General features: G+C 34.5%; 1 protein-coding gene across 1 annotated transcript in view; it reads right to left on the bottom strand.

The window, feature by feature from the left end:
- UQCR-C1 (Ubiquinol-cytochrome c reductase core protein 1) overlaps positions 1-19416 on the bottom strand; it is a 39514-nt gene extending 20098 nt beyond the window's left edge. The window contains exon 1 of the mRNA XM_089100760.1: positions 19307-19416. Within this exon, the coding sequence (XP_088956886.1) occupies positions 19307-19369 (63 nt within the window). The 5' untranslated portion in view covers positions 19370-19416. The remainder of the gene's footprint in view (positions 1-19306) is intronic.
- Positions 19417-22050: the final 2634 nt, after the last annotated feature.

Genomic DNA, 22050 nt, shown 5'->3' on the forward strand with positions numbered 1-22050 from the left:
TTATTCTTGAAGGAAAGGGTAGAGTCAAACCAAAAGGCACTATGGTATTGTGCATCCAGGTTATCAGAATACAGTATCTACAATATCCTGGGAACAGAAATGTAATGTCCAAATGAGAAATTCAAAGTTCAAATGCCCTTTTTAAGAGTAAAAATCTGTTGGAGCTTTTTCTCCTTATTTTATTTGGGCCTGCTAGGCTTTGAAAATAGTTCCAATGATCTGAGAAAGATTGTAAGCCATATTAGAATAGTTTTAAAGTTCAATGCATGTTTTTTTAAATTCCTTAAAACACTATTAGTCAGGATTTAGCAAGATTATGAGGCTCAAACATTTTCTTCGGGCCTCATTTTTGCAGTGAATCAATTTTTCGAAGTTTCACTTTAATATCAAGAGTTTCTTAAATTTGATCTAAAGTCACTACCCTTGGAAGATATTTTAAAGCATATACCTCTACCTTCTCCCTCTCCAAAGAGCAGTGACTTTGATCAACTTGCATCAACATTATGGTATAAATAAGCTTGTGCTGTTTTTGTCAGTGGTGCTTTTTTTCTATGGCTCTAATGACCTTCTTCCAGTTGATGTTGAAACAGTGTTCATTTTTCTTGATATTGGTATCCTCTATTACTCTAAGATGATGTGATTTTCATAATACAACATAACCTGATTATGTACGTCTGTAACCTTTTTAGAGCCTTCCTTGAGAGACTTCCCAATGCTGGGCAGCAGGGACACTCCAAAAACCATTCCTATCCCTCTTTTTTGTATTGTCAAATTACCCACCCATGCTTGATCCGTGTTAAGGCAAACTTTGAGCTATAACAACCACATGTTTGTTGTAAAATCCAGATCATTCAGCTGACCCAGGAGGGTCAGTGAACAAAAGATAAAGACAAAATGATCCATTAGGGTCCATGTATATGTAAAAATCAACAATCTGCTCAAGTTCATTGGAAAGAGACATATCCCTCCTGACCAGCAATGTTAACGCAAAGACATTTAAATACCTACACAGAGGGATGTGTTTAGAACAAAGAGGCCAAGAGTCAACTTCCACCCCCCCCCCCTCCCCTTCTTTATTACACAGATTAAAAATTATTGCACAATTTTGGTTAAAACAAAGAGCACCATGCCTATATGTCTGCTGAGACATTGGTAGTGTTAAACAGACCATATTCCAACTTTAATCCTCCATTCATATAGATAGGAAATCTTAACATAATTCCATGTACAAAGAAAGTGGAATATGTCCTTTTTTATAATAGAAATTTCCTGTGAAAGGGAGTGTTTGCAGGATCACTGACCCACTTTGGCTCTATAATCACACAGATTGAAAGTTCTTGCAGCATTCCACTTCAAAAGGTGCAATGTCTATCTATCTGCTAAAATGTATTGGTAAGAGGAAGGGGCAGGGGGTGGCTGTGGTCCCACTCTGTGATTCTAAACATACAGATTGAAAATCAGAGCGTGTTTTTCACTTAAACAAGGAACAATATGCCAACCTTTCAGCTAAAAAATTGCTGGTAGTAGGAGTGGGCCACATGCAGCATGGACATAGTTTGTTTTATGCTCAGTAAGGACTTTCCATGTTATTGTACCAAGTCAGGACTTGGCTCATTTTTACACCAAGTCAGGACACTGCTTATTCTGAGTTTGGAGTAAATTTGTGTTACACCACTTAACCCAGATATTGCAGCCTGGTTTACACCAGGTAAAAAATTAGTTAAGTTCTGCTCAAATAATAGACTAATCTCTTTTTTGCATTATGTCAAGAATTCTCTGAGTCACCAAAATTTTGTATCTTTGACAGCTCAAAATTTAGCACATTTTGCACTGAGTCAAGGCTTGGCTTTTTTCCCCAGACAAAGAATTGACTGATTTCTGAACCTAGTCAAGACCTATCTTGTTTTTGGCATGGGATCTGCCATCAGCATGGCCTCTTGATTTTTATTATGTTAGGATTTAGCTTGTTTTTGTACTGTGTCACCAAGATTGTGCAATTTAGACTTGACATTTTCTACTAATATCAGCTAAGGTTACTTATAAGATGGAAATAATCTACAAAACAAACAAATAAACTATTAGATTCTCTATTCAACATTCTTTCCAAATATAATAATGATCACTGTTATTGTAATTGTATCCCAGTGTCCCCTACTACAGCCAGCTTTAGTCTTCAACTCTATACACTAGTTCAGTAATTTTGCTAATTTGCCATTATTTTTTGTGCTTGTTTCTCATCAGTATTGATTCAGACTTCGTTGTGTTAACACCTTAGTTTTTTTTTTCAGATATAACCTTGCTCAACCTGTTTAATTTCACTGTGGACTTTCATTTTGGATTTATTATTATGAGTGGATTACCATTTTGCTGGCTATTTTAAGTTCAAGGTGAAAACATCTAATTAGATAGGATTTATTAAATTTGAAGTCCTGTATGCTCCTGAATTCATTCAGTGACTGGAGTTAATGAAGAGATTATTTAAAGACTTTTTGATACAGATTAAAAGTATTGTGGTCTACAGACCTATTTTCAGAAATTAAATTTATATTTTGAATGTTGGATCAAGTTTGTTTGGAATTTTGGATCAATAGAACTATATTTTATAACAAATACTAATTGCATGACCACAGTTGCCGTTAAATAAGCGTAAATAAAAATTTCACCAATTGGGTTGAAGATCCTTTCACTTTTCCACTCACTGTTTCTCGTTTTACAAACCTTTCTTTCGTCTATGATATAAGTTCGCTCTGCACCCACTCTTGTGATATGTCGAAACCAAAAAATTATTGTCCCGACTGCTGGTAACCACAAATTCCGTCCATGACTCCAAAATTGCAAGCATCTCAACCCCCACAAAAGCCTAGTGCAAAGAGACCTGTAAGAGGAAGCAGATTCAGCACCTCTTCACCACAAATTACTACAGGACCTAAAACCTACTCCGAGCTACCAAAAGCAACAAAACCACTTGCAGTAAGTGTAGACATTCTTAACTATGAATCTGAAACAATCCGTCTAAGTGAGCAAATTAAGACCCTGGAAGCCAGTTTATCAGCATTCCAAGCAGAAAATCTAGAAATCCAGACAAGGTTCAACGTTTCTGTTGGAAATTGAGGAGAAGAACAGTCAAATTAAAGTGTTGACAGGTCATTTGGAGGTTAAAGACTTTCTTACAGCCCAGTTGAAACAAGAAATCTTGGTGGCAATCAAAACCTGTCCTTGTGACCCTTTGCAAACTTCCTGGGACAAAGTTACCATGTCAATACAAAAAGGACAATGATATTGCTGTTGCTAACCAAAATTCACCCCCTGATAATGAAGTCAAAAACATAACATAACATAGCCCAAGTGTAACCCACAACAGTGTGATCTTATTTGACAAAATGAATCCTAGTGATACGTCATCAGCTAGTGCAAGTGCACCCATTCTGACTCTTGCAGAGAAGAGTGATGTAAGAATGTACAATGGTAAAACAGACAGTGCCACTCGTAAATACAACACGCTTTGCTGGTTCTTTGAACAAGGGTTTTGTAGATGGAAGAAAAAGTGTTGGTTTTTACATATATACTTAAATTTTGGATCAAACTTTTGCATAAAAAATGATTGTAGTTTGACAACATAGATTTGTGTAGTGTTTTAACTTGTACTGACAGAGAATGCGTTTTTGCTCATGTCACTCCTGACTTTTGGAAAATAGAAGGGCGTGCACCAACAAGCACACCATTATCGCTCCCTGATGGTCGCACTTACCAGTGTCAGTGACAGTAGTTTCAAATCTCTGCCAAGCTTTCAATCCTAGAAGCCCCCTCCCTGAATACCCCTAATTTAGTATCCCCTTTCAGTTTACCTCCCCCTCCCATATGCACTTCTCCCCCACCCCTTCCCACAATGCCCTGGCATAACCATTTTCGAATTTTTCAGATAGTAGGCAGAATAATCAACACATAATAGCTCCATGCATAGTTTCTAAAACTTCAAATAGTGAGAACAAACGCAAATATATTTTCTGCTGCTTAGTCACTGTTTTGCAGCCATTCATGATGAATCGGATAACCTAGTTATTGAGTTAGATGAACCTGAAGTTTCGCTCCCAACTAAACAGACAAAAGTAAACAAATGTAAAGTTGTTGAAAAAGAAGTCTCTCAATCACATTATATTTTCCTTCTTTTTTAACTTTAAATGTGGAAAGTCTCAACATTGGTAAAATGGGGGAACTTGAGGGTTATGTTCAAGTAACTGGAGCTGATATTATTACAGTCACAGAAGTACATAAACAAAGTCCTGAACATCTTACAATACAAGGTTACAAACAATTTATTAAACTAAGACATCAGAATCATCTGTTAGGTAAGAAAGGTGGCAATATAGCGTGTTTTGTATGGGAGCAGTTAGCAAGTGGCTTCTGCAGACTCCCCATATTGATGATGATGACAAAATGATTTGGATTACGATTTGACCAAAAAAGCTTCCGAGATCTGTAACTGGTATTGTTATCGGAGTGTTTTATTGCTCACCTAGTATGGCATCTTTCCAAAAAAAGGTCTTTGCTGAAAAGCTAGATTTGTGTGTTGATTTTATTACTTCTAAGTATCCGAATGTTGGAATTTGCGTCACTGGTGATAAGAACGATCTAAGAATTGAAATTTTCCTCAGAAGTCAAGGACTCAAGCAAACAGTAAAGTTTCCGACTGCTAGAGGTAATACTAAACTTGACATAATTTGCACAAATTTGTCAGAACATTATAATGAACCTCAAGACCTACCTCCCCTTGGTGGTAGCTACCAATACATCATAAAGTGGGCTCTGCTGCCTTTGTATAAAATAAAATACGTCATTGAGAAAGTTTCCTACTGACCTCTTTTGGACAGGGATCTCTCCAAAGTTGGGAATTGGATTACATCTGAGTCCTGGGATGAGGTAGCAATTTTAGAGTTCTCTGTTGAAAAAGCTAAATTTTTGCAAGATAAATTAAGAAATAAATATGAAGAATGCTTCCCTGAGAAAACTTTCAAGTGGTGCAACACAGATCATCCTTACATAACCCAAGAAATTAAAAATTTGACTCAGTATAAAATGCAACTAAGAAAAGAAGCATATACAACAGCAACTCTATAAGAAAATTAAAACAAATTTTCTTGTGAATTATTATCGCTTCTAATCAGCAGTTATACCAAACCAATCCTGCTCAACTCATCCTCAGGGCTATACTGTGGTGTTCTCCTCCCCATAGTATAGTGCAGACGGTTTGATATCATTACATTTTCCCTTCTTGCTTTAGTTTTGTTTTTCTCTGTTTAAAGCTTTTTCCAATAGGCAATGTTTAGAAGTCCTCCAAAAAAAAATGTCCCCCAGATCCCAAATCAAATTCCAGTCAATGTGCCATAGTGAAAGATACCCATCTTGGCTGGTCAAGCACACTTTCTTAAAGTTCAAATGATAGCTCCAATTCGGAGAATAGGACAATGATAAGTGTAGGGGCTAATGTAACCATAAATGATGATAATGGGTTTCAAGAGGTCCTCTCTAGAAGTTCCAAAAAAAGGAAAAAAATCTCCCCAATTAAAAGCATTTCCCCTCTCCCTGCCCAAGATCCTCCCTCCAAAAACTTAGGAATTTACCTTAAAATTACTCCTACTACCCCCTTTGAAATAAAAATGATGACTGCAATAAGAGTTGCAATTTTTAAACTGCTAAAATCAATGTTCTCTCTTAACATTAACCGTGATGGATCTCTGCTAATAGCTGTAGAAGATCAGAAATCAGCAGATACAATAATTAACCTTAAATCCCTTCTGAATACCCCAATTATTGCATCTAATTGGAACCCAAAACAATCACCAACAAAAATAGTAGTTTATAATGTTCCCCCAGAGATATCTACTCAGGAGTTAAAAGAAGGCCTTTCAGATAGGGCTGGAAACACAATCCCAGTTGAGGATGTTACCCAACTTGGAAAACCCAACTCTAATGGCCTAAAAACTAGTAGATCCTTCTTATTCACACTGAAGGATAAAATTGATATCCCAGAAAAATTATTCCTATTTGGGCAAATCAAACCACACAAGGAATACAAACCTAAGCCTATTCACACAACACACAACAAACAAATGCAATGAAATTCTCCAAGAGTGTAGTAATTGTAAATCTTTCCATCCTAAAGAGCTGACAACTTGCAACAACACTCAGCCTACATGCATCAATTGCAAAGGCCCACATGAATCTACAAATAAATCATTATGCCCTGCATACAAGAAAAGAGCTCTAACACTCCAAATATCAACAGAGAAGGCAATCCCATACCCCTTTGCAGCAATGGAAGCAAATGCTGCCCAACAATACCAAATAAAACCTGTAATGAAACCAACCAACACCCCCAAGTCAAATGCCCCCAATGCATCAAGCACCCCATATAAAACACCATCTTCTAAGCCCCCTAGCGCAAAGCCCTATCAGAAGCAATCACCAAGCCAACAAGCCTCCTTGTCCGGTGAGATGAGGCCAGCCTGGCCCTCCCTCCCAAGAAGAAACAAACCAGAAACACTACCAGGAATCAATCCATTAACCAACAAACAGGATGCACTACCAAAAATGCAATCCCCAAATATATGCTTATTCATTCTGAACTGTAATGCAGTTCAGGCCATGAACATACATCAACTACAGAAAACAAATATTATTGCAGAATTGGCAAAAATTACATCCCAGATGATATGCTCATTCAAGCAAAAAAATATCTTGCTTTACTCTTAACAAAGCTGAACATTGATACACATCCATATGAAGAATAAATCAACAACACAACATTTATCAATACTCCAATGGAATGTAAGATCACTCAAAGAAAATAAGCTAAATGAACTAACATCATTTATGAATAATAATTCAATTAATATTGCTTGCCTCCAGGAAACTCATTTAACCCAAAATCAACAAATTAAGTCTCTGGGATACACTATCCTGAGACAGGATAGATCTTCAGAGAGAAAAGGAGGTGGTGTAGCTTTATTAGTTAATAATAATATAAAATTTTGTGGCATCAAATTTCCAGATTTTGAAAATGATGTTGATGTAATTGGTATAAGTGTTTGGCTGAATAATTTAAAAACCTACATAATAAGCTTTTATAACCCTAATGGCCAAACTACAGATGCCAAGGATTTCTTTAATTATATAAATAATTCTAATATGTTAAAAAATATCATTATTTGTGGAGATTTCAATGCCCACAGCCTTTTGTGGGGGAATAAACCAGCAAATAAAGCTGGTAAATTTATTGAGCATATGACTTCAAATAATAATGAATTAGTTGTTGCTACCCCTCCAAACCTGAATACTTATTTCAACCCCAAAACTGGCAATTTCTCCACAATTGACCTACAAATTGTGTCTTTAAATTTTTTGAACAAAATTTACATAAATAAAATTGATAGTCTATGTACAGACCACTTTGCTATAGTTTGCTCCCTAAATGAACCTGCTGAAACTTTATCTCATACATCCAAATATATCAACACTAAAGCAAATTGGTCTATTTTCCAAAATAAGCTAAATGATGAAATTACAAGTTTCACCCAAAGTTCATGCATTTCTAAGACAACAGTTGATACACATGCTGAAGCATTGACATCTTTACTAATCAATACAGCTAATCATGCTATCCCCAGGACAACACCTAAGAAAACATTCCCTAAACAAATTCATAAAGCATGGTGGACAAATGAGTGCCTAAATAAATGAAGGATAAAAAAGGCAGCTAGGACAGAATTCATAAAAAAACCAACAACTAATAAATATTTAAAAAAATTACAAGCAGAATATAATCTAAAAATTAATATAATATATGATAAATATAAATACTGTAATAATTTTGCAAATAATATCTCCAGAGAAACGAATGAGCCAATTATACATAAAGTCATAAGCCACATATGTGGGAAAAAGACATCTCCCAACCCACTCCTTTATGAGCTTATACATAATAATACCCATTATGACAATGATACTGAAAAGGCTAACCTATTTGCAACTCTTTTTGTTAATAAGCTAACATCCAATAATCAAAGCAAACTGTCCACAATTCCTATGAACCCTAGTTACCAACCACGCCCAGGATCCGAGTACATAACTAATCTATTTTCAATCCAGGAATTGAATAATGCAATACATCATATTAGGTCCAAAACTAGCAGTAGCTATGAAAATATACACCCTACATGGATAAAGAATCTCACACCATCATAAAAACAAGAACGGCTAAATTATTATAATTACGCTTGGGCATCGTCTAGGTTCCCCAATATATGGAAATGTTCATCCCTCCTACCAATCCTAAAGAAATATAAACCAAAAGATAACCCTAAGTCTTATAGGTCCATAATGATTACGCCTCTGATGGGGAAAATAATGGAGAAAATGATTTATCACAGACTCCTCTGGTTTGTTGAGAGAAATAACATGATCCCACACACTCAAACTGGATTCAGGAAATACCACTCCTCAACAGATGCTTTCATTTTGCTAACAAATGCAATAAATGAATATTTCTCAAAAAATAATATCCTAGTGGCAGCTTTCCTAGATTTTGAAGGAGCTTATGACAATGTGAACCACCAAATCCTTTTAAATAAACTTGCAAACCTTGGAGTACCTCCTAAGCTAGTATCCTTTATTAAATCCTTCATAGAAGTGCAAAGTTTCATGGTTTGTTGTTGGTTCAGCCTCTTCACCTCAAAAGACAATATCCAAAGGCTTACCTCAGGGAGCAGTCCTCAGTTGCCTCCTTTTTGCCCTATATCTCTGGGACATCAACCTACCCCACACGAATCTACAATATGCTGATGATCTGGTGCTATGGTCATCTGGCAACACCTTTCAGATAGCACAGTCAAATCTGCAAAAGTCACTTTTCCAGTTTGAAAAATTCTCTCAACATTCAGATTTACCCATTGCACCCACCAAGTCAAAAATAATCCAATTTCACCGGAAGCGAAACCATGTTAATGCAAAACTAACTCTAAAAAGACTTCTTTCCACACCCTGGGGTTGTAAGGAGAAAACCTTACTCCAGTTTTATAAATCACATATAAGACCCCATATTGACTATGGGCTCATTGTCTATGGTGCATGTGCAAAGACCCAGATGCAAAAAATTGAAACAACACAAAATGATATAATACGTCTCATATTTGGTCTTAGGAAACCCACAAGCACCAAGTTTCTGCTTATGGAGAGTGGATTAACAACAATAAGGGAGAGACGTAGCCTTCTCTTGATAAAACATCTTTCAAAAATTTAATAAAATAGCTCACACACATTACATAATTGGTTAAGAAATCCAGCCATGTATAGAGGTATTGCAGATGAGTATACCAATATTCAAAAGAAGTTCCCTGTACCAGCAAAGTCTATTGCACCTACTTTCCCCCAATCCCCTCCTTGAAATTGGTCATTTCCCACAATAAATACTGAATTTTCAAAATGGAATAAAGATTTAACCCCCATTGCTTTTGTCCAGAAAAAATTTGCAGAACTTAATACAATTACCTATAAAAATCACTTCCAAATATTTGTTGATGGGTCAAAAATGGATGAGAAGGTTGCAAGTGGTGTTTTCCTTCCTCACCTGAAAATTGCAATGGGCGAGAGATTATTTAATAATTTATCTATAATGTCTGCTGAGTTAAATGCCATAATCATGGCATTAGAACACCTTAAGCAAAAGCAACCTTTGATTGAAAATTCGAATAATATTATCATCTATTCCGACTCTTTATCAAGCCTTGAGTTACTGGCCTCAGCTCCTCAATGTAAATTGGACATTGACACTTATCATTGTCTCAGTATTATTGATAATGTTGCTTCAAATGGCATAAAAACTTACTTTCAGTACATTCCTAGCCACTCTGGCATAAGTGGTAATCATCAGGTTGATGAAATATCAAAAAATGCTATAAATATTGACCAGCCAAGTGGGAGACCAATCCCAATTAGAGATATTTACCGATGGAGGCTATCAGATATTAATTTTAATAAGATTAATCCTATCCTTTCCCCCTTTCCCAATAAGCATCTCTCTAAAATTTATCATAGAATTCGTTCTGGAACAAATGGACTAAATTTCCTTGCATTCTCATATAAGCTTTCTAATTCAAGTGGCTCAATTCCCCTGTCCCCTCTTTGCAGGCATTGTAATATGAATAATGAAACAATTGACCATTGTCTATTTGAATGTAATATGCTGACGTCTGCACAACATACCTTGCTTTGTAAACTGTTAAAATACTTCAAACACCACAAAATCCCACTATCAGCCAAGAGCCTAGCCAACTATACCTGCACACAGAGCATAGAAATCGACATCTATCATCTTATATTTGAACTCCTAGAGTCAAAAGATCTGCTGAAAGATATCTGAATATATCTAATAAATATGAGGCAATCAAGCCAGTAGCTCTGTAGCCCACAGAGTGAAGCAAAAGGAAAAGGGCTAAATAGTTTTACTTAAAAGCCCGCCTGCTGTTAAATAGAAGAAGAAGAAGGGAAAATAGGAAATGCTAATATGCTCCAAAACAAAGTATGTAAAATGACAAAAAAAGCTGCAGCTGAGTATTACCACAAAAAAATTTATAACCTTTTTGAATCAAAGCCTAGCATGTGGTATAAGGAAATAAATAAAACAAATTTGTGAAAATTCTCTAGTGGTGTTGTTTTTTGTTTGGATTCTAATGATGAAACAGTTGCTAACCAGTTAAATGGTCAGAATAATCCAGTCTTTGCTGCCTCTTGATGTAAAAAAAACAAACCAAGAGTATCAGAAAATTCCAAATGGTGGGATTTTCCCCACCATGCCTTTGCCATTCCCCACATACCTTTACCTACTATTTCTGAGGATTGAGTTTTTAGTAAAATAAAGAAACTTAAACGAACTACTATAGCTCCCATAGATATTCCAATTAAACTTATAAAAGCATTTCCTGACAAATTGACTAAGCCACTAACACAAATTTTTAGTTGCATTTCAACTTCTTCAGTTTACCCACAGATATGGAAAACAGGGTATGTTACTCCAATCTCTAAAAAAGATACTGAACTTAATTTCGATGGTGTTAGGCCAACCACTTTGACCCCCTTGTTCAGCAAAATGTACAAAATTTTTGTAGCAAATTGGCTAAAAGCTGAAGTTGAACGTCTTATTGATCCTCATCAGTACAGTAACAGAAAGCATACATCAACATCTCATTATCTAGTCAGTTTTTTACATTTTATTTTTAAGCATGTTGATGAGCCTGGTAAATGGCTAAACTTAATAACAATGGATCCTATTCTTTTTCTAGTTATGATCCATGATATTGATAATGGTTGTGAAGACTGCTGGAAATATGTTGATGACCTTACCCCTGGAGAAATTTATGAAGCAAATGAATATAGCAAAGCTCAAATTTTAATTGATAGCAAGAATACTAAAGCTTCCAGTTCAAATATGACAGTAAATTTCAATTTAAACTATTTCATTTTTAAATTCTTCCCGACCAAATTTTCTACCAACTATCTCTGATTCTTTTAAAGTCAGGAAGATTAAACTCTTGGGAGTTATTATTACCCATGATTTAAAATGGGAAGCAAACACATATAGTCTAGTAAAAGGGGCAATGCTGCGCTGCAGATGCTCAAGCTTATGTTGAAACATGGCACCCCTCCAGATCACCCCCTCCAAATATTAACATCTTTTATTAGCCCAATTCTGGAATATGCAACTCCTGTATGGCATTTTGGACTGACAGCAGAGCTCTAATGATAGTATCAAAGCAGGCAGAAATGTTGTATGGACAGCTGCTGACAAAGTTGAAAATGCACACACTGTATGGATTTTGGAAGAAAATCTCTGATCCACCCAATCCACAAAACCCTTCCCCCTCCCCTCAATCCACAACAAAACAACTCCTGTGCAGGGTTGCAGTGCCTGTTGAGAAGCTTCAACCAGTACTCTGTGGCCATCAGAGGTTGGCTAAAAGTTTTATACCTAGTTTTGTAAAAATGTATAACAAAAATCAGGAGGATTAATTAGTGTCTTCTATGTATTTGGTTTTCAATGTGATTATACTGAAGAAATTTGGCAGTACCATGAAAATTTTAGTGAAAATAAAAGTTTATCTATTTATCTATCAATCTATGGTTGACTCATAACACCAAAAAAGCCAAAGGGAAAAATCAAGCCACATTAAGAGGCAGTGATGCACTTGCAACAGCAGTAATAATCAAATTTGGAAAAAACATTCAATAGTAGAATCAAATGGTATGTAAACTCAGCCCTGAGATGTATCTTTGATGAATAGAGTAATGCCAAATTTGCAGCCATTGCCCCTAGGATGGCATGGGTCAAATCCACATTGGAAGGACATTTTTTGGACCTTTTGACGATTCCTAGTGAGAGCTATCACAAATTTTGATCTGATGTTACTGGAGACTATAAGGATGTTCAGGGGAAAAAGGTCAAGGAAGGGGGGCCTAGTCAGCTTTGATGACTTTAGATGCTCAGAGGAGCACTATGATTTACAATTTCCTAAAAAATAGGCCACTCATTAAATTTTTGGGAGATTCATTCCAAACAAAGTGTGAATAAAAAATAAATAGAAAACATGTCAATGTTTCATAGGTCAACACTTATGCATTTACTTTAACTTCATTATTATTATCTTCTTTTTTTTTGTTATGGCAAAAAAAAAGACTTTTTAAAATATCATAAACTTCTACAGAAGAGGCTTAGGTATTAGGAGGCTTAGGCTTAGGGAAGTTGTTTGAGTTTGGCATATAAAACTTTCAGTAATGGGCTCAGAGTGTAAGTTATGGCCTCTCTAAAGCCTCTTTTCCCTTAACTTAAGTAATAGATTTAAAAATCTTGAGCAAAAGTGCAAGGCTCAGGACACTTTGCTTGTGCCTCATTTGAGCGTAAGATCTACTACTTGAGGTTTCACATTTATAAACCCACAGATTATGAAATGTTAGTGACCTTCAGAAGGGGTGGTGGTATGTACTTATAAATACCTTTCTGGGGCAATCTTTGAGGTTCTGGATCTATCCTAGTTTCCTTCACCTAACAGCTACTTACCAAGATAGACAAAAGCCCCTCATCTAGGATTTCACCTTTCCTTTTAGTTTTACATATATCATAGGTTATACCTGGGACTATCAAGGGGAGGAGGTCTATCTATCAGCTCTAATCTAGAATTAGGCTGCTGACAAGGAAACATTCCAAGAAAAACAACTCTTGCTTCATGATATACAAAATAATTGTATTCAACACATTTTGATTGCAGCTCCACTATACTTTATCCCACTCCCTAGTGTGCAAATTTAGAGCCCAAATTATATATTTCCTGTGCATTTAACCATGGGTCACTCTTGTTTCAACCCATGTACCAATAAACTGAATCAACTTCAAATTTCAAAATTGTTTGGTGTAGTCAATCATGAGTTACTATAAGCAGATCTTGACCATATTCAAAAATGGGCAACAACATGCCAAATGAGCTTTAATCTTGACAAATGTAGTGTTATCATTTTGGCAAGTCCGACCCAGGTTTCAAGTATACAATGATCAATCCAGCTGCAAATAACATTTAAGAGCTGCAAAGTGTGGATGAAGAAAGGGACCTTGGAATCATTGTTGACAACCAGTGTAAATTTTATTCAAACTGCAAAAAAAACTGTGTCTCATGCAAACTCTGTCCTAACACTCTTAAAGAAAACTATATCCAGTAGGTCTCCCTGTCTTTTTGTGAGGTTGTACAAGGCCCTTGTCAGACCAGTACTTGATTTTAGAATGTGCATAGCATCACCAGGATACAGGGGTGATGTACAGCTTCTGGAAGGAGCACAAATAAGAGCCACAAAGGCAGTATCTAAGATGAGAGACAAGCCTTATGATGAATATTTAAAGGAGCTGAAATTATCTACACTGGTTTACCAATGACAAAGAGCTAACATGCTTATGACACAGGGTTACTTCACAAGAAACTCCCCCAATTCATTTGCCAATTTCGCAAAATATTGGCACTGACAGGAGGGGACATCCAAAGAAGCTGTTCAAACCATCTGTCAAAACTCAACACTGAAAACAGTTTTTCTTCTGCCATGCAGTAACCACTAGAATAGTCTGTGAAATAAAACAGTCTCAGTACCCAATAATGAAGTGTTCACAAAATTATTGGATGTTGAATGGAATGGTGCTCCCTAGAAGTACTAGTGGGATGTGTTTGATGTTTAATCATTCACATGATCAAGTATGGAGCAAGTAACAGATTACAATGGATCTTAATTTGCTCTTAAGTGCAAATTAAGGTAACTGTGAGAAAATTAAGAATCAGAAAACACATGGGAAATATATAATCTGGGCTCTATATTTGCACATTTAGGGAGGATTGGGGGCAAAATATAGTAGTGCTGTGGCCATAATTTATTAACTGTAATTAGGACTATTCTGCACATTATGAAGTAAGAACTATTTTCTTAACATATTTTCTTCTCAACAGCCCTAATTCTAGACTTATGCCCTGATTTTCAAAAAAAGCATAACAAATGAATCTAGTGGTACTAACTTCGTTGTGATTAAGAGTTTTTAGTAAACCTTTATATTAACAGAATATTCAGATAGCCAGGAAACAAACTTAGCTCTGAAATCAGATTTTTTTCTGAATCCAAATACAACATTTGTTTCCATTACAAATTCAATTTTAAGGACTTAATGGTCCCTAAGAAATGATAACTTTTTCTCTTACTTTAGATACAGCTTATATCTATGTTAGCATTTATGTTGTCAAAACTGGTTCACCCATAAATTGAATCACTGGTGACCAAACCAAGAATCAATGTATACATGGAAAATATATAATATGGGCTATGTATTTAGGTATAGTTAGATAGGATTTGTGATGGAAATGAATGCCATATTTGGACTTAGGATGAAATTCTGATTACAGAATTATATTTGTTTCTTGACTATCTGGATATTCTATTAATATAAAGGTTTACCCAGTTTTCTTTCAAAGAAGACCCTAATCAAGAATGTTACCAGAATCTTAATAACATAAAAATAGCACCATTAAATTCCATAGACTAATTTAAACTCTTTCTGAATATTACATTTGTAATTCTGACAATATGAACCCTCTCCTGATGGTATTTACACACAATTTGAGTAGTCACTAAGCCAAAATTGAATTTATCAGTAAAACTAGATATACCCATTATAGGCTTAGCCTAGGCTACAATAACAAAGAAATATATTATTAGGGCTATTTAAGGAACCATCAGGGGGAGAAAGTGGGGTGAATTGTCAGAAACATGAACATAATATTTGAAAAGAACATAATAGGCCTACAAGAGATCTAATGGTATTACTTAGACTATATTTTATCAAGACATTTCAGTAAGTTTCCAGTGGGTCAGATAATTTAGCTAAGAAAAAAGTGAAAACATCATTTGATGCCTTTTCTTATGCTCTTTCATAGGGTAAAAAACCAGTATCCAATTGAGGAAAATTACATAAAACAAAAACCCTCACATCTTGTTACCAAAGAGTAATTGGGAAGAATTGTCTATATCAGAGAAAAACTAAAAATCTAAGCTATATGTCAATATGGTTACTATTAAAAGTGTTTAAGATCAAACGCTTTAAATTATTAGTTTATTGACTTACCTACAAGGACCTCTTTCTGGAAATACCAATTATAGTATTTTGATGTATATATACTTTTAGTGTTTCAGTTTTATTCACATATTTACAGAAAGGCAAGTTTCTTCTGATTCTAAAAATGTAACTTTTATTGTTTGATATTTATTCAATAAACACAAATATCAGATATTATTTTTTCTTTTCAATTGCTTGTCAAAACAGAGACCACATTTTTAATTTATGCTGACAAATTATTGGTGAAAATTTAACCAAGAAGGCAGAGTTCTTGCTACTGCCTTTGCATTGCATCATGCTGTAGTAACATAGAGGTGGCCCAAAAAACCATTGCTATTTTTCCAGAATGCCAAAGTAAAGTGGTCTTTCCTGGGGCTAATTGTATATTGAGCCCTTAAAGAGGCACCAAAGGTATTATACATGAATAATGAAAGAGCACAAAAAAGCATCAAATGATGTTTTCACTTTCATCCTAGCTATTTATAAAGCCCATTGCAAATTTACCATGAAATTTACCCACCCTATTCCCCTTATGTACAAATATATACCCTGAATTGCCAAGAGCAAAGTTTCAAATTACAAAATTCAGTGCTATTTTTGTCAACAACATTTGAAAAACTTGAAACAGTAGGAAAATGGTTAGTATTTAAGTTGCCTCATAAATAAGGTTTGAATTGTTATAAATAAGTATGTTTGGAATATATTACTCTTGAGCAACATGGCTATTTATAAACTAGTGATATGTTTTTAACCCCTTTTCAATAACTTAACTAGTGTTGATAACTCCTTTGTGTGGTTACAAAAATGAAAGGTAAATATTTCACAGTTCATATTATTGACTTACAAATAAAGTAAACATACCACTCAATGCATTTTTTTATGCTCTTTCTAAATATAATAATCATTTTTGTTGCAAATAAATTTTAAACCCACCCCTATATATACCAATTCTATAAATAATTTGTATATTAGGGGGCGGGAGGGGTAAAGTTTATTTTTTATGCAAACAAGAGGTAAGTTTAAACTGCCCATCCCCCCCTTAATGTGCATATATACCCTGAATTGGTATATATGGGATGGGGGTAAAATTCATTTGCAACAAAAATGATCATTATATCTGTAAAGAGCATAAAAAAGGCATCAAGTGGTAAGATCACTTTATTTGTTAGTCTATAATATGAACTGAAAAAAATTTATAAAATGAAATACCTTAGGGGCCCCTTTTTGGGCTCAAGATGCAAGCCCCAGAAGCAATTATTGAATTATGAAAGAACATAAAAAAGGCATCAAATGACATTTTCACTTTCATCTTAGCTAAACTCTGTGGCCCACTAGAAATTTACCAACATTTCTTTTGACAAGCACCTAATCTGGAATGTTACCTTGATATTTCAGTAAATTTTTAATTATTCATATTGACTTACAAATAAAGTGAACATACCACTCAATCCCTTTTTTTATGCTCCTCCCAAATATAATAATAATTTTTGTTGGAAATAAATTTTACCTCCACCCCTATATATACCAATTCAGAGTATATATTTGCACATTAGGGGGGTGGGGTAAATTTTATTTCTGATGTAAATGAGCAGTAAGTTTAAACCTCCCCCACTCCCCTAATTTGCAAACGTATACCTTGAATTGGTATTTATAGGGCTGGTGGTAACATTAATTTCCTAGAATAATGTTTAGGCTATTATATTTGGAAAGAGCATTGAAAAAGGGGTAAAATTCTACTTTAGCTACTTTTGGCTATCTTGGAAAGGAGTTAGGTTAGGCAAATGAAACTTTCAGGGATGGGTCTACAGGCTAACGTATGTCCCAGAAAGGTATTTTGAAGTACCTACCCCCACTCCTTCTCTCTCTAGTTGGTCCTGAAATTTGCCTACTTGACCTAGCCTATTGAAATTTGGACCAAACAATATTTATTTTAATTTTCAGTTACCTGTTTTTTTTTCTTTGGCTTTAGTTCTGACAGTGCAATTCTTGTTATTTGAGTAGAATTTAAGCCATATCAAGGTTTTTTTTTCAAAATTTGGGAAATGTATTTGCATATCATTAAAACCTTGTAAATTTGGACTGAGCAAAGCTGTGAACCTGAAAACAATTTTGTTGCACTTAATCTAAGCAAGGTTTCTATTTTGAAGATTTATTTTGCAAGGTTTCACTTTTATAACACACAGATTTTTAAAGGTCAGGACCCTCTAGAGGGAGGAGTTGAGATAAGTACTTCAAAATACCTTCCTGGGACATACTTTGGTCAATATTTACCAAATCATATTATTGAGTAAGGAATAAAGAGAATACACCATTCGATGCCTTTTTTTATGCTGATTACAAATATAACAATCATTTCTATCAGAAATGAATTTTAGCCCCCCCTATATATGCCAATTTAGGGTATATATTTCTACATTAGGGGGGGGGGGTAAAGTTTAAACTTACCTCCCATTTACATCAGAAATAAAATTTGCCCCGCCCCCCTAATGTAGACATATATACCCTGAATTGGCATATATAGAAGGGGGGCTAAAATTCATTTCCGATAGAAATGATTGTTATATTCATAATCAGCATAAAAAAAGGCATCAAATGGTGTATTCACTTTATTTGAAACTCTATAATAGCCTATGATTTGGTAAATATTGACCCATACTTTAGCCTGTAAACCCATCTATGAAAGTTTTATTTTCCTAACCCAATGGGTAAAGTTCTACAAAATCATATTATTGAGTTAGGAATAAAGTGAATACACCATTTGATGCCTTTTTTTATGCTGATTACAAATATAATAAGCATTTCTATCGGAAATGAAGGTCAATACATACGAAATCATATTATTGAGTTAGGACTAAAGTGAATACACCATTCGATGCCTTTTTTTATGCTGATTACAAATATAATAAGCATTTCTATCGGAAATGAATTTCAGCCCCTCCCCCTATATATACCTAACCTAACCTAACCCCGAATTGGCATATATAGGGGGGGGGGCTGAAATTCATTTCCGATATAAATGCTTATTATATTCGTAATCAGCATAAAAAAGGCATCAAATGGTGTATTCACTTTAGTCCTCACTCAATAATATGATTTTGTATATATTGACCAAAATGAATTTCAGCCCCCCCCCCCCTATATAGGCTATACCTAACCTAACCTAAACCTGAATTGGCATATATAGGGGGGGGGCTGAAATTCATTTCTGATAGAAATGATTATTATATTCATAATCAGCATAAAAAAAGGGCATTTAATGGTGTATTCACTTTTGTCCTAACTCAATAATATGATTTCGTAGAACTTTACCACCCAACCCCTTTCCAGGATAGTCAAAAGTAGCTAAACTAGAATTTTACCAAAAAAGGCATCAAGTGATATGCTTACTTTATTCATAGGCTAAGTCAATTATATGAATAACAAAAAATTTACCACCAAAAGTAGCTAAAGTGGAATTTTACCTTAGGTTTTTCAAAATATATGGGGTTGTATACCCCCACCTTCCCCAATTGACAGCACAGCCCATAGGCCTATTTTACAATCTGAATTCTTGCGGGCTACTGACTTATTGATAGTTGCAACATCTAATAATCATATATGTAAACAAATAGCAGAACCAACCTTTTCAGATTTTGCTAAGTGCCTTAAAAGTCCATGGTTAAATTTCACAATTTTATTAGCCATTATGAAGCTCTGAAAATTTATCAGAGAAGTGAAAAGAAAAGAAAACGGACAAGACTTCCATGGTTTTCAGTGTATAGAATTTCCTTAACAAAATGATTTTTCGAAGAGGCCGAAAAGCCAAATTACACTTTCTTTAGTGCGACAGAACCAACCCCGCCTTCAAAGGAAGACGATGAAATCTTAAACTAGCGCTGGTGGGTTAACAAAAATTCAATAAGGTGGTTAAAAATATAGATATCAATCCCTAGACTATGGAAAAATATTTCATTTGGATTATTTAACCAATTTTTGTTGTTACCTATTTTTTTAGAAGTTGACCAGGTCTAGGACAAATTTTTTTGTAAGGATAACAGTCAAAATGAAATTGCGTGATTTTGCAGACTTGTTTCGTCAACCCTATCCTGTTCAGGTGCACCTAATTGGTAATCCAATTCGCGTCTTTTGGGTGAATTTCGCTATGAAGGCCAAATAAAAGATCCCCTAAGTCTTTTAGCAAGCTTTAGTAAATTTTCCGTTTTAGTTTTCGGAAATAAGATTTTTGTGGTATATGTATTTAGCTGATTTAAAAAAAAACTGTTTAGCTGTTTTATTGGGAGGGGGATATTTTCAGTTGAATGATTTTGTTTCAGATTGGTTACGTGGGTTTGTCATTACTGACGATTTTATACACCTCTTGAACTTTGTAATATGGAAGACCTGTGAAGACATCTACCCATTTTTTGAGTGACTAGTTAATTTATATAATTAGTTTAAAAGCTTTTTCCACAAAAAAACTCAAAAAACGTAAAGAGATCCATTAAGACAAAAATGAGCAGAATAAATCAAATAATCTTCCAAACGTGAAATTACCAAACATTACCATTAATAAATAAATGAAACTAAAAAAAAGACAGAAATTAAAATAAATGACCGAATCAAACTCAAAACGAGCAAAAACTAATGTGAATAGGCCTGACAAACCCCATGTCTTCTAAAGACAAGAGTAAAATTTGCTCTTTATAAAAAAAATTACCGTGGATTGTCAGTTCATTATACATATACTGACATTTATTTCTTGAAGTTTTAATAATTTTTTATTTATTATAGAAAAAAAGAGAAAAGTTTAAAATTTACTTTGTTCTCAGTGAAGTGAAAATTATGTTCTGGTCTTGAGAAGCCATCGGGTTCGTTTGATCTACTCATGTTAATTTTTGCTCGTTTTGAGTTTGACTCTGTCATTTATTGTGATTTCAGTTATTTTTGAGTTCCATTTATTTATTAATGGTGATTAGTGGTAGTTTTACGCTTGGAAGATTATTTGACTTTATTTCTGCTCATTTTTGGTTTAATAGAGCTCTTTATTTTTCTTTGAAAAACTTGACGTATGAAACCAAGAGAAGGAAGGACAAGAAAACGAAGATTTTGTCAGCGAGTGGCAAAATATGAAGACGAAGGACAAGCAAATATTTCGATAAGGAAAATCTCCGCCAAGTTGTCTTCAGTGCTAAAAAAAAACAAACAAAAAAATCTAACCTTTCGAAGTGAAGTTGACAAGAGGAGAAAATATATTGAATAAAAAAAAAGAAGAAAAAACAGCCAGAAATCAATGAAAGAGAATTCACCAATTTGATTGAACAAGTATTCTATGCCCTGCAATAGATTTTGCCTGTCTGCAATTTCGATTTTTATTAGATATGTGGGCAGGCTGTCGTAAATTAGACCGGTCGAAAATATTAATCGAGTCTTTTAATATTAATTTATTAAAATTAGGCTTAAGCAAATATCTCCTGTGTCTCTATTTTATAGACAAATCGCTGTTTATATATTTTGATCTCAATTGCCTCTTTAAAAGATTGCGGTAGGCCACACATTAAAGTTGCCTCTTCAAAAAGAACTAAATGTCTAGGATTTTCGAAAATATGCAGGGCCAAAGCTGAATCGAAGTTGTCATTTTATTTTAAAATCTCAGGGACTTATCTATTGAAATTTTGTGTTCATGCAATCGTTCCCCTAGTAGCCAGTATAGAATCAGTTTTATCCTTTTTCGAGTTGAAAAAATGTTCAAGATTTTGTTCAGTTTTGAAAGAAACAGAGAGATTATGTTTTTTTTTCAAGTTAAAAATCAAAAAAACATAATCTCAGTGCATAATTTTAAAAATGAAAAAATGTACTGAATTTTACTGAAAAACATAAAAATTCATCTTTTTTGTTTCTTTTTTCCTTTAAGAATCTGTAGTGTGGGTTGCTATTTGTATATTGGAGAATCTTTTTCAGCAATTTTTAATCCTGACACAAATAGTATTGTTTAATTTGATTTTATACCTCCTCAAGTTGACCTGAAAAATAATACTTAATGTCATTCCTACAAAAATCTGTCAATGCTCTTTGACAACCTGGACACACTTAGACTCTTTTGATTCATTTAAATTGTAAGAGCAGAAGTAGCAGTAGTAGTAGCCCCGAAAGTTTCAATTCAATATCCCCAGTCGTTCTCGATATATTGCTGAGGTTTCTTATTAACAAAACGAAAACAAAACCGTAAAGAAGAGAGAAACATGGATAATACAAGCCAGTGAAAAGCATAGATTACAGTGCAAATATTTCTGTTAAGACCTCCGCTTGACCGTCCTCAGTGCACAATACTAAAAGTAAAAAAAAAATTACTGATAAAAATCTAAAGATAATATAAAAGACCAAACCTT

Source organism: Artemia sp. Qi Xiang Cuo, chromosome 14 (assembly GCF_049724085.1).
Source record: "Artemia sp. Qi Xiang Cuo chromosome 14, ASM4972408v1, whole genome shotgun sequence".
NCBI classification, from domain to species: Eukaryota; Metazoa; Arthropoda; class Branchiopoda; order Anostraca; family Artemiidae; genus Artemia; species Artemia sp. Qi Xiang Cuo.